Source organism: Populus alba, chromosome 6 (assembly GCF_005239225.2).
Source record: "Populus alba chromosome 6, ASM523922v2, whole genome shotgun sequence".
In the NCBI taxonomy this organism is placed as follows: Eukaryota; Viridiplantae; Streptophyta; class Magnoliopsida; order Malpighiales; family Salicaceae; genus Populus; species Populus alba.
Window position 1 is genome coordinate 25,429,395 of NC_133289.1, and position 14,855 is coordinate 25,444,249.

The window sequence follows — 14,855 nt, forward strand, 5'->3', positions numbered from 1 at the left end:
ACTGGTCGCCATCCTGGATTGCTGCTGCGATTAGTACCTGCTCTTAATGATTGAGGGGCTGTGAGTCAGCGATGGCTGCTGGTGCTGAAGACGATGTTGCTATTGAAGCTGGAGACGGCTGCGTACTGGTGAAGGACTTAGTTAGAGAAGAGCTATCTGTTTGGAATGTGAAGCAAAAACTCCTAATGCTGCTTGTGGCTCACGGTTTTGGCTGGTCTTAAGAGAAGTTACTAGACCGTGGGGGAGGATCTGGTGGTGACGGGGAGAAGCCAAAAGAAGGGAGGAAAGGATCAGTCTAGTGAAGGCTATTAGAGGTTGTGAGGGAAGAAGAAGGTGGGGGAACGAGCGGTAACTCCTTTTTTTATGTTTTTTAAGAAAGGAGGGGCGGCGGCCCCTAAAGAGAAACGGGTTAGGGGTTTTTATTTTTAGGTTTTGTTTGTGTTTGGCTCCCCTTTTTTTTAAAAAAATTCTCTCTTGTAAATTTTTCTCCCCCCTTTTATTATGACTGGATGTTCATTTATATAAAAAATCTCTACATGTGTTATTTAAGGAAATATTTCATTAATTATTGCAAAGTTTGTCTTCTATAACCATCACCAACAAATCCCATATATATGGTATTTTATATTGCATTGATCATTTTCCATAACTAGCACGAATCAAATCATATATCTATGATATTTTATATTGTAGTAATTATATATGATTTAATAAATTATCTTCTTGACATATTGCTTCCTTAATATTAACTCTAATGCTCTATGTTATCGCCACATGTAAACCCTTATTATTATTATTATTATTTTATTTTTTTGAAAAATTTATCAAAACATAGGTAAAAAATTAGGTAGCAACAGATGCCCCCTCTTTACAATGCTTACGAAGCAAAACTTCTCAATGCTTTGCATAGTAAGCTTGTAAAGAAAAAAAGTCTTCCTTACTAGCTGAGTGATCCACTCATCTAAGGACTTCATTTTTTAAAAGAAAATTGGTCTATTTTCACGGGCGACCTGCCCACACACATTTAACCTGGTCTATTTTCAGAGCCGACCTGCCCATTTACTCACGCTGGTCTATTTTCATGGGCGACCTGCCCTTTTGATTGGGTTAAACTAAGATTCCATCTGGTGATCTCCTTTAACTCGAAGCAAAGTCGGTGTGTAGCTCAGTCAACCTGGAATCCCATCTGGTGATTCCCTTTAACAAAAGCTAAACTCTGTGTGTGGTTGGGTTAACCTGAGATCCCATCTGGCGATCTCCTTTAACCACAACCAATATAAAAATATATGTGTGGTCTCATTATGACGGGCGACCTACCCAAAATGAAAGATGGTCTCATTATGATGGGTGACCTATCTAAGTGCAAAAGGGAAAGATTGGTCTCATTCTTATGGGTGACCTACCCAAGGGAAAGAGTGGTCTCATTCTTATGGGTGACCTACCCAGGGGAAGAATGACCTCATTATAATGGGTGACCCTAGGTAAAAAAAAGATGGAGAATGGTCTCATTCTAATTGGTGGCCTACTCAGAAAAAATGATGGTCTCATTGTGATGGGTGACCTACCCAAGTGGAAAAGGGGAAGGGTGGACTCATTCTTATGGGTGACCTACCCAAGGGAAAGAATGACCTCATTGTAATGGGTGACCTACCCAGGTAAAAAAAAGAAAGAAAGGAGAATGGTCTCATTCTAATGTGTGACCTACCCAAATGTAAGATGGTCTCATTATGACGGGTGACCAACCCAAATGGAAGATGATGGTCTCATTATGATGGGTGACCTACCCAGATGTAAGATAAAAGGATTCTAGATAGGGGTCTTAATATCTGGAGACCTGCTCATTTTACAAAATTTTAGAACCACTCACGTTTTTTTTTAAGAAAAACTCCACGCTTTTTTATAGGAAACAGTTTCAATATCGGGTGACCGACCCCTCTTAAAATTCTTTGAAAACTCCATGCTTTTCTAAGAAATGGTCTCAATATCGGGTGACCTGCCCATCTTAAAATTCTTAGAAAACTCCACGCTTTTCTAAGAAACAGTCTCAATATCAGGTGACCGACCAATCTTAAAATTCTTAAAAAACTCCACGCTTTTCTAAGAAATGGTCTCAATATCAGGTGATCGGCCCCTCTTAAAATTCTTAGAAAACTCCATGCTTTTCTAAGAAACGGTCTCAATATCGGGTGGCCAGCCCATCTTAAAATTCTTAAAGAAAACATCATACCTTAAGGAAATGAAGCAGTGCTGGTTTCAATCCCTATCCTTTTCCATAGTTTCGTTGACCTGAGATTTTGTAACTTAGCGGTTTCCAAAAACTTGGAACTATTTTGGCTTTTGTCATACCTTCTCCTGCTAGGTTAGTGTTATGACAATATAGTATGCATGTTTTTTATTACTTACCTTTTTTTTTTGAAACAAAGATCCCCCTTTTCGTTGTAGACTTCTTGAGCTCCCATTTCCATTTGTTGTCCAACCATCCTTTGAACCAGAATATGCTCCACGCGCTATGCTTCTTTATGGGGCATTTTCTTGCTCCATCAAGTATTGCCTTTTCCATTTTTTAGAAATTATTTTCTAAAAGGAAAACTCAAAACATTTGGTTTTTTCATGAAAACTAAAACTTTCAATCATATTTTGTTTTAAGAAACTTTCATAAAAAGGTGTTTTAGAAGTTCTTTAATGATACCCCTATGTGCACGTGATTAGTACTTAAAAGTGCATGTTTATCAAGGTTTTATATCATCATTTTGCACTTGAAGTATCAATAACTCCTTAACTAAAGCATGTTTTATAATAACAAGTTTGATACTATAAGATACCTTAATTTATGGTAAATGCTCATCTTAAATGCAGGCCTATCACATAAATGAAAGGATTGATTGATGAGTTTAAGAATTGAAAGTGAAAGGACAAAGAGATGGCCAAACTTAGAAAAGAGATGCTGGTGCAGTCCAAACCAGAACATTTCACGGTAATTGGATCATATCTGGAGCTATAGATCTCGGATTTAGGTCCATTTTATATGGATGGAAAGGTAAGACAAAGGCCTACAACTTTCATGGGAGCCCAAGATTTAAAAAGGCCATTTTGAAGTCCAAATTGAAGGAACAACGAAGAAGTCCGAAGCTGTCCTACAACCCAAACACTGTTTAGTGTTCAACCCATATCTTGAGTTCTAGAAGTCCAAATGACCTCATCTATTTTTTGTTGGAAAGCTAATATAATTTCCTAGAACATTATTGAGGATTCTGTGCAAATTATTATGTTAGAAATGACGTCTTGTTCAGACAAGAAGATAAGGATTGTCACCAAGTCAAGATGTGACCACCCACTCATCAATTAGTCAACAAATCAAGCTTTTGGTCGTGGTCAAAGTTTTTGGCGCCGTTGCCAGGGAGGTAAATTCTTGTATAATTATAATATTTATTTTATTTTCTCTTTTCACTTTTCATTTTTTCTAACTCTTGTTTCTTTTGTTTTGTTTTGTTTTGTTTCTTTTTCTTCTCTTTTCTTTTTTTCATTTATTCTCCTCTTACACGTGCATGAGAGTTTGGTTACGTACATTAAGTGGTCGACTTTGTAGGGTATCCTCATCATTTTCAAAAAATATGGCCGAAGAAGATAATCAATCGCTTCATAATGAGAATAATGAGAATAACCATATGAGAACACTTAGAGATCACATGAATCCCACAAGAACAAGTGCACCCTCATGCATAGTTTTCCCTCCTGATGCATCTCATTTTAATTTTAAGCCAGACATTATTCAACTTTTACCTTCTTTTCATGGCTTAGACCTAGAAAATTCATACTTGCATTTAAGGGAATTTAAGGAGGTTTGTAATACCTATAATGACTCAAATTGTAGCATGAACACCATTAGATTAAAGCTTTTTCCTTTTTCATTAAAAGATAAAACTAAAACATGGCTACAAAATTTGAGACCAGGATCTATTCGTGCTTGGGATGAAATGCAACAACAATTTTTAAAGAAGTTTTTTCCGTCTCGCAGAACAAATTCTTTCAAAAGACAAATCATCACTTTCACTCAAAAGCCAGGAGAAACATTTTACCAATGTTGGGATAGGTATCGAGATTTGCTTAATACTTGCTCACATCATGGTTTTGAAACATGGAGATTGGTTTCGCATTTTTATGAAGGTTTAACACCTAGAGATAGGCAAATGGTTGAATTGATGTGCAATGGAACTTTCGAAGATAAAGACCCTAATGAAGCAATGGAGTATCTAGACTTGATAGCCGAAAATGCTCAAAATTAAGACACCACAGGTTCTTATGAGGCACCACGTAAAACCCAACGTAATACATCTAGTGGAGGTATGCACAACCTTAGGGAAGATCATGACCTCCAAGCCAAGTTTGCATCTTTAGCTAGAAAAGTTGAAGCACTTGAATTGAAAAAGAGTGGTCAATTAAAATCTATTAAAGACATTGTGTGTCAAATCTATGAAACCAAGGAACACTCAACAAATGATTGTCCAACTTTGCCTTCTTTTAAGGAATGCCTCCATGAACAAGCCCATGCTTTAAACAGTTTCCAAAGACCAACGATAACCCATACTCACAAACGTATAACCCTGGTTGGAGAAATCACCCAAATTTCAGTTGGAAGAGTGATAGCAACAATGCACAAACTTCACAACCACCGTTTTAAGCACACCATAATTTTCAAAATTCTCATGGATATGCACCTCCTTATGCTCCACCTCCTAGAAGAAATCTTGAGGAAACATTGCATGCATTCATTGAAAAGCAGGAGACAATCAACACTCAACTTGCTCAAAGCATGACAGATTTTAAAGATGCTCTTGCAAAATTAACATCTGCTCTCAATTTCCAAGAGAAAGGTAAGTTTCCATATCAACCACAACAAAATCCAAATGGGCAATACAATGCAAATGCAAGTAGTTCCGGAAGCCAACACATGGATCAAGTCAAATCAGTCATCACTCTTCGTAGTGGTAAGGTTATTGAAAAACCCATTCTTGAACCTTGTAAGAAAGATGATGAGTCTATCTCTAAGGGTAAGGAAGGGGGTGAACCTGAACATTGCAAAGAAAAGGCTGATTCCCCGCCAGCACTCTCATTTCCTCATGCCATGACCAAACAAAGGAAAGTCAATCACAACTCTGAAATCTTTGAAACTTTCAAACAGGTAAGGATCAATATACCTTTATTGGATGCTATTAAAGAGGTTCCTTCCTATGCTAAATTTTTGAAAGATCTGTGCACTGTGAAGAGAAAACTGAATGTGAAAAAGAAAGCATTTTTAGCCGAACAAGTAAGTGCCATTCTTCAAAACAATAATGCTTTGAAATATAAAGACCCTGGTTGTCCTACAATTTCTTGCTTTATTGGAGAACATAAAATTGAAAGAGCCTTACTTGATCTTGGAGCTAGTGTGAATTTACTTCCATATTCAGTCTTTCAAAGTCTCAATCTAGGTGAGTTAAAACCAACCTTTGTAACTCTTTTACTTGCTGATAGATCTGTAAAAGTGCCTAGAGGAATAGTTGAGGATGTGTTAGTACAAGTTGATAAATTCATTTACCCTGTAGATTTTGTTCGTCTTGGATACACAACCTGTTGAAGCATGTAATTCAATTCCTGTCATTTTAGGACGTCCATTTCTTGCCACTTCTAATGCATTGATTAATTGTAGGAATGGACTGATGAAGCTATCATTTGGAAACATGACATTGGAGATGAATATTTTCAACATTTACAAGCAACCTGTAGATGATAATGATTTATAGGAAGTGGACTTTATTGAAAAATTAGTTCATGATCAATTTCAAACCACTTCCAGTGAAACTGAGATTGATGAATCTGATGATTTGCAAATGGTCTACTTTCAGGAAGGATCAAAGGCATGCAATTGGAGACCACAAATTGAAGAATTGCCACCACGATCAATTGAGCCCATACCTTCAAGTGTTCAACCACCAAAACCTGATTTGAAGCCATTACCATTTAATCTCAAATACTCATTTTTTAGGAGAAAATAAAACTTTTCCGGTAATAATCTCTTCCAAACTTAATGCACATCAAGAAGGTAAGTTATTACAGACTCTGAAAATGCAAAAAAATGCATTAGGATGACCATAGCTGACATAAAAGGAATTAGCCCTTTAATTTGCACACACATGATTTATTTGGAGGAAAATGCTAAACCCTCTAGAGAAATGCAACGAAGGCTTAATCCTCATATGAAAGAAGTAGTGAAAAATGAAGTCATTAAGCTTCTAGATAATGGAATCATTTATCCTATTTCTGACAGCAAATGGGTAAGTCCTACCCAAGTTGTACCCAAAAAGTCTAGAGTCACTGTGATAACAAATGAGAAAAATGAGTTAATTCCAACTAGGACTGTTACTGGTTGGCGCATGTGCATTGACTATAGGAAACTTAATTCAATGACTAGAAAAGATCATTTCCCTTTACCTTTCATGGATCAAATCCTAGAAAGAGTTGCAGGTCATGAATTTTATTGTTTTCTAGATGGCTATTCAGGTTACAATCAAATTGAAATTGCATTGGAAGATCAAGAGAAGACTACTTTCACATGTCCATTTGGTACCTTTGCATATCGAAGGATGCCTTTTGGATTATGTAATGCACCAGCCACGTTTCAAAGATGCATGCTTAGCATATTCAGTGATATGGTTGAGCATTTTCTTGAGATTTTTATGGATGATTTTTCTATTTTTGGTGATTCATTTGATGATCGTTTGACTAACTTAGAAAAGGTTTTGAGCAGGTGTGAAGAGAAGAATCTTGTACTGAATTGGGAAAAATGTCACTTTATGGTAATAAACGGCATTGTATTTGGTCACATTGTTTCATCAAAAGGAATTGAAGTTGATAAATCTAAAATCGAGTTAATTGCCAACTTACCAACACCAAAATCTGTTAAGGATGTTAGATCATTCTTAGGACATGCTGGTTTTTACAGAAGGTTCATCAAAGATTTTAGTGTAATATCTAAGCCCTTGAGTAACCTTCTAACAAAGGATAATATTTTTGAATGGACTGAACATTGTGAAGAAGCCTTTGTTAAACTTAAAAACTTGCTTACTTCTGCTCTTGTCATTCAACCTCCTGATTGGTCATTACCTTTTGAAATAATGTGTGATGCTAGTGATTATGCCGTGGGTTCTGTCTTGGGACAAAGAAAAGATAAGAAACCTTATGTGATTTATTATGCAAGTAAAACTTTAAATAGTGCTCAAATGAATTACACCACCACTGCAAAAGAATTACTTGTAGTAGTATTTGCTTGTGATAAATTCAGGTCTTATCTTGTTGGCTCACCTGTTGTTGTTTTTAGTGATCATGCAGCATTGAAATATCTTCTTTCTAAGAAAGATTCTAAGGCTAGATTGGTGCGGTGGATTTTGTTACTTCAAGAATTTGATATCACAATCAAAGACAAGAAAGGCACTGAAATGTTGTTGCAGATCATTTGTCAAGATTGACAACAGATTCGAAATCTAACATCAAACCAATTGATGACTACTTTCCCGATGAATCTTTACTTTCCATTTCAACGATGCCTTGGTTTGCTAATATTGTTAATTTTCTTGTTTCAGGACAATTGCCAGCTCATTGGAGTACCCAAGACAAAAGAAAGTTCTTGAATGAAGTGAAGAACTTTTATTGGGATGACCCTTATTTATTCAAATATTGTCCTAATCAAATATTTCAAAGATGCATTCCTGAAAATGTGGTAAGTAGTGTCATTAAATTTTGTCATTCTGAGGCATGTGGGGGTCATTTCTTGTCGAAAAAAACAACTGCCAAAATCTTACAAAGTGGATTTTACTGGCCCACCATATTCAAGGACTCACATGCATTCTACAAGACTTGTGAAAATTTTCAAAAATTGGGATCTATTTCAAAACGTGACATGATGGCTTTAAATCCTATTCTTGTCATTGAGATCTTTGACTGTTGGGGTATAGATTTTATGGGTCAATTTCCTCCATCATTTGGTTTCATGTACATATTAGTCGCAGTAGATTATGTTTCAAAATGGATAGAGGCAATTTCAAGTCGAAACAATGATTACAAAACAGTGATAAAGTTTTTGAAAGACAATATTTTGAGTCGATTTGGAATCCCTTGAGCCATAATAAGTGATGGTGGAACACATTTCTGCAACAAGTCATTTGCTTCTTTAATGAAGAAATATGGAATCACACACAAAGTTGCCACCCCTTATCACCCTCAGAAAAGTGGACAAGTAGAGCTTGCTAATAGGGAGATCAAACAAATCTTGGAGAAAACAGTGAACCCTAATAGGAAAGACTAGTCGTTAAGACTTGATGATGCACTTTGGGCTTATCGAACTGCTTATAAAACATCATTAGATATGTCACCTTATAGACTAGTCTATGGAAAACCTTGTCACCTGCCTGTGGAAATTGAAGATAAAGCTTATTGGGCTATTAAAGCTTTCAATTCAAACCTTGATGATGCTAGTCAGCTGCGAAAATTGAAAATAAATGAACTTGAGGAAATAAGAAATGATGCATATTACAATTCAAAAATTCATAAAGCAAGAATTAAAGAGTTTCATGACAAGAAAATACTGAGAAAAACATTCAATGTTGGTCAAAAAGTCTTGCTTTATAATTCTCGACTCCATTTATTTCTTGGAAAACTAAGATCAAGATGTAGCGATCCTTTTATTATGAAACATGTATATCCATATAGGGCCTGTGATATTGAGAATCCAAAGAATGGCAATGTTTTCAAGGTAAATGGGCATCGTTTGAAAGTTTATTTTGATAATTTTTCGATTGAAAATGACTTTATTGAATTGAGTGATCCTGTATATAAAGATTGATTCCTTTTCTCACATTGTTTTGTGTTTTGGTGTATCTATTGTTTTGCTAGTCTCTCTCACCCCGGTCAAATGGTGGATAATGGTACTCCGTGACTTAAGTCGGTTCTTTTAGTTTCCCAAATAACTGATATATGTATATATTTTTGCAATTCTCTGCTCTTTCTTCTTTCTTTGAATCTCTCAACCAATTCTCATTTGAAAATGGACACTACTCTTGAAAAGTTGAAAAGGTATTTTCCCGCTTTGCCTCCAAATGCGATTAATAAAATTTACCGTGCTAGGTGTGCAAGATTAAGGTTGTTAATGAATCATGGAATTCCTGAAGATATTTGCTGGTTAATTGAAGCAAAGGTCTGATTATCAGGTGAGTCCTCCAATTCTTTCAGTTCACACATGCCTGGAAAAGATACAAGCACTTTTGCAAAGAAACGTCATGCAAAATAATTGAAAGTCTATCACAGATGTGCCAGATGGACTTCCAATGCAACGTGTCGTTCTTTAGGAATGATATCTGTAAACCGTGAAGATAAGATACAATCCATTAAGGATGGCCTGAGTAAGGGGTCTTTAGATAATCTTTTGTTAACCCTTGAGACGCATCCTAGTGGAGATGTGCATCGTGTAATTCATGATTTATGGCCACAATTCCATAAACAACATGATCGACTTAGTCTTGGGAATCTGACTAAAAAAGACCCTGTTTGCCAGTTTTTAAGAAACTGGATGGGAAGCCTATCCCCGACCCATAGAGGGCATTTAAGTCGTTCTTGGACGTAAAACCAAGGGAAGATGTGAGCCACAATCACAACTACTTGTACATACATGCTTTGTCAAAATAAATAAATAAAAAGAGAGAGTGTGAGATAACAGCTGGCCTACACATAGGTGGTATGATTGTATTTTCAATTTCTCATCTATAAATTCTTCTCTTCCTTCCTTTCATTTCTACTCATCCCATACATTCATCAAATATAGAAGTGTGTAGAAATGGCAGGTTCCTCAAGTCATCACATAAGAAATATTTGTGTTTTCGGTGGATCCAGTCCTGGGAAAGAAAAGGAGTTTTTAGAATCAACAAATCATCTTGGTCAGGTACTAGTTGAGAGAAAGATTCATTTAGTGTATGGGGGAGGCAGCCTTGGGTTAATGGGAGGTGTGTCAATGGCTGCATTTTTAAGAGGCAGTCAAGTTTTGGGGGTTGTCCCTAAGGCTTTAGCAAATGGGGACATCATTGGAAAAACAATTGGAGAGGAACTACAAGTCCCAACAATGTCTGACCGACTGAATACCATGTTTAACCATGCTGATGCCTTCATTGCCTTACCAGGTGGTCTGGGCACATTGGAAGAGATCTTTCATATTTCATCTTGGGCCCAACTACACATTCACTATAAACCTATAGGTTTGTTAAACGTTAATGGTTTTTATAATAAGTTGCTGTCTTTCCTTGATCAAGCTGTGGAACAGAAATTTCTAACATTTTCAGCACGACAAATCATAATCTCTGCTGCTACTGCTGAATAGTTGATTGACCAACTACAATCTTTCATCCCTGTCATTGATCCTTGCATGAGTCGCCTAGATTGGTCAACTAAGGAAAGCCGTAAAAAGCTTAGATTAGATTTGAGCCTTCATTTGTGAAACCTTGTGTCTTTTGGTTTTATTAATAGCATATTATTTTGTTTTGTTACTTCTTATGTTTGTTTAAGTGTGTTTCAGGTTTGTCATTATTCGTTATTTCAGGTGATGTCTTCTATACTCTATCTTTCTACCTTAGGACATTGAGGACAATGTCTCGTTTTGGTTGGGGGAGAGGGTAGTAGTTAAAAAAAAAAAAATAACTTGCTAACTGTTTTTGCTATTATTAAAACCATTTGACAAAATTGTTATTAGGATGGCAGAGTATGGAGTCAGTTTATTTATTCTTGAGACGCATCTTAGTAAAAATTTTCTAATGGTTATTTGCAATATTCATAACAAGACCTATTAGAATACTTCTTGAAATATTCAGGTTTACAAACTCTCGCATTGTTATCACTTGATTCTGCTTCATATACTCATTTAACAAGTATTCTTAAACCTTTATTTTCACACACACACTTTAACATATGATTGTGGGTTACACGTTGGATTATTACATTATTTATGTTCTTTTGCTATTATTAAAACCATTTGACAAAAATGTTATTAGGATGGCAGAGTATGGAGTCAGTTTATTTATTCTTGAGACGCATCTTAGTAAAACTTTTCTAATGGTTATTTGCAATATTCATAACAAGGCATATTAGAATACTTCTTGAAATATTCAGGTTTACAAACTCTCGCATTGTTATCACTTGATTCTGCTTCATATACTCATTTAACAAGTATTCTTAAACCTTCATTTTCACACACACACTTTAACATATGATTGTGGGTTACACGTTGGATTATTACATTATTTATGTTCTTTTGTTGAAGGTAAGAACTAAGGGAAAGGGATGGTATATAATTTGCAAAAAAAAAATTGATAATATTGATGATAATAAAAAACGTAGATAAATTTGGTTTTGTAGCCTCCCTAACCTAAGCAATTAAGCCCGAAGGGGTGTTTTAACACCTGATACCCTAAAGTCAACTGACTTGGGAGCTATTGGCCCAAAGCTTGTTACATGGGTTAAGGAGAAAAGCTTAAGGGAATCAAACATTGCACTATCTACGTATCAGTATCTGCAACCCGAGTTGTTAAGCTCGTAGGGTGTCTCAACACCTAATGCCCTAAGACCAACTAGTCTGGGAGTCATTAGCCTAAAACTCGTTACATAGGTTAAAGATACATTGTGTTTTTAAGTTGTATGTGTATATAAATGAAAAAAAGAAAGAAAGAAAGAAAGAAAGAAAGAAAAGTAATAATAATAATAATCCCAACCCAAAGAAGTTCACCTTAAACATTTGAACATAATATTGTTTTCTTCCAACAAAAGCCCCATCATCTATGTTTTCATATATTAAGCACATAAAAAGAAGGTTTATTAATATCTTGTTTAAGAAGTATGAAGCAGGAATATAAATTTAATGAGAGCTTGTTTATCTGGATAGACTAATGGAAGTTGAATGATGAATGCCTTGCTTTGTGGAATTTGCAAATTGTTTCTCTATTAAAACGCTTTTGATTACTAGGGACTAGTAATAAGCTGGTTGGGGGGTGTGATTAGTACTTAAAAGTGCATGTTTATCAAGGTTTTATATCATCATTTTGCACTTGAAGTATCAATAACTCCTTAACTAAAGCATGTTTTATAATAACAAGTTTGATACTATAAGATACCTTAATTTATGGTAAATGCTCATATTAAATGCAGGCCTATCACATAAATGAAAGGATTGATTGATGAGTTTAAGAATTGAAAGTGAAAGGACAAAGAGATGGCCAAACTTAGAAAATAGATACTGGTGCAGTCCAAACCGGAACATTGCTCGGTAATTGGATCATATCTGGAGCTCTAGATCTCGGATTTAGGTCCATTTTATATGGATGGAAAGGTAAGACAAAGGCCTACAACTTTCATGGGAGCCCAAGATTTAAAAAGGCCGTTTTGAAGTCCAAATTTAAGAAACAATGAAGAAGTCCGAAACTGTCCTGCAAACCAAACACTGTTTAGTGTTCAGCCCATATCTTGAGTTTTAGAAGTCCAAATGACCTCATCTTTTTTTTGTTGGAAACCTAAGAAAATTTGCTAGAACATTCTTGAGGATTCTGTGCAAATTATGATGTTAGCAATGACGTGTTGTTCAGACAAGAAGATAAGGATTGTCACCAAGTCAAGATGTGGCCACACACTCATCAATTAGTCAACAAATCAATAGTTCCAAATTTTGGCCTATAAAAGGAGGCAGTTACCATGTATTGAGGCATCTTGGTTTCCAGATCAAGATCATGCTCTTGCTTTCTCTCTTTGTATTGCTTATGTTTTGCTTTCATTAATATCAAGTTTATGCACTTCATTTCCTTTCGTTTACTTAGTTAACTTCTTTCTCATTTATGTTCTTATCTTGTTCATTTATGTTTCTTTCTTTCATTATGTTTAGCTAAGTTAATTATGTCAAGGTGAAAAGGGTACACTAATGGTGTAAGAATAAGTATAATATAAACTTAACATGGACCTTAATGTTGGATACTAACATGTTTTATATTTGTTATCTTGTTCACTTTTAATACTTTACTTGTTAAATGGTTAATCTAGATTTATGTTGTATAACACTTGGTACAAAAAATACTTAGCACTTTCATAGCCCATACTGTATGATATAACCGACACCTGAGCTATGAAAGGAACTTGATTTGTTGTTAACATAAGTTATAATCATGAATGTCTGCCAACATTTACAAGTATTAGCTTTATTCGAATAAGATAACTAATATAATCATGTTAACAATTTATAATCTGATTGGAACCTCCTTTATGTGTGATTTCCAATTGAGTAATAAGAGTTTATACTATACTTGTTTGAAGTACCATTAGTGGATCCTCTAACCTTGACATTTGTTTTTATCATTGTTTAATCCTTACATTAATCTTTCATCTCAAAGTTCTCATTAATTTCTTCATCTTCTTCTTCTTTTTATTATTATTACTATTACTATTACTATTACTATTACTATTATTATTATTATTATTATTATTATTATTATTATTATTTACATTCTGTTTATATTATATAATATATATCTCTTTGATTTTTTCATAAACTCAGTATATAGGCTGGAAACCGTCTTGTTATTTATAATTTATACAATTAACCTCTCTGTGGTTCGACCCCGGTCTTGTCAGGTTATTTATTACTTCAACACTCCTACACTTGGGAAAAAACATCAAGCTTTTGGTCGTGTCAGCACGTTTTGCCCCCAGTGTGGTGTGCAATACCTATCCGGTTTAAATTTGGTTTAGATCCCTCCAATTTGAGTAACGATGGAGTCATCTCCTTAGTTATGTATAAAAACAGTTCTTTTAAGTAAAAGATTTTGAATGCTATAAGATCATGCGCTTTATGATAAAACAATTCTTTTATCTAACTTTTACTCACTCTACCTCTTCTACTCGGAGTCTATCAGTACTCTTAATGAGGGATTTCAACTTCTAAAGGTATCACCGCCTCCATTCCATATACCTTGTAAGTGCGGTATGCGTGAAGGGAAAATGGCAACATCTCATGCCAATCCTTGTAAGTGACTACCATCTTCTAAATAATCTTCTTGACATTTTTGTTAGCAGCTTCTACCGCACCATTCATCTTTGGCCTAGATGGCGACGAATTGGAATACTTGATTTTTCCATTTAGCGTAGAGTTCTGTTATCATACTGCTATTGAAGTTCTGGGCATTATTAATCTTTTCTAATGGACCATTTCGACAGATCAAATCTTTTTCCATAACTTTCTTCACCATTTTTTTTTGCCTCCACGTCATCCAAACATCTCAACAAAGTTCCGTAAGATGATTTCTTATCAAGATAGAAATCCATTGCCTACCTCTTTAAAATCTTTTTGTTGATTTTGGATGCCCTTATGGGATATGTTTGGTTTTGGATGTAATTCTCGATATCATAGTACCAAGGGTTTCCATCTATTTCTCTTTCAACTAAGCAACAAAGAGCTGGGTTATTTCTGATATCAATGTGTACCGACTATACCTTGTGCCCAAAGTCTATTTAGCCATAGAAGCTAGTATGACCAAAGTGTTAGCAAAATGGTTTCCTTCCCTTCCTAGATGGGTGAATTATATTTCCTCAAATTCTCCAACTAATTTGGACAAGTATTACTGGTAAGGCCTTAACTTTTCTTCCTTGGTTTTCCATTCTCCTTTTTACTTGGCAAATTATCAACATTGAGTCTCCATACACATCTATCTTTCTGATGTTAGCTCCAATGTAACATCTAAAACCGAGAATGCAAGCTTCAATACTCAACTGTGTTGTTTGTGCACCCAAACTACGACTTATAT

The 14,855-nt window shown here is 35.2% G+C and overlaps 1 protein-coding gene across 1 annotated transcript in view; it reads left to right on the top strand.

Annotated features, from left to right (window-relative positions):
- The window catches only part of LOC140955715 (uncharacterized), a 106,550-nt gene that overhangs the window by 68,464 nt on the left and 23,231 nt on the right, over positions 1–14,855 (top strand). The window contains 2 exon segments of the mRNA XM_073409896.1: positions 70–167; positions 6,096–7,409. Coding sequence (XP_073265997.1) covers positions 70–167; positions 6,096–7,409 — 1,412 coding nt within the window.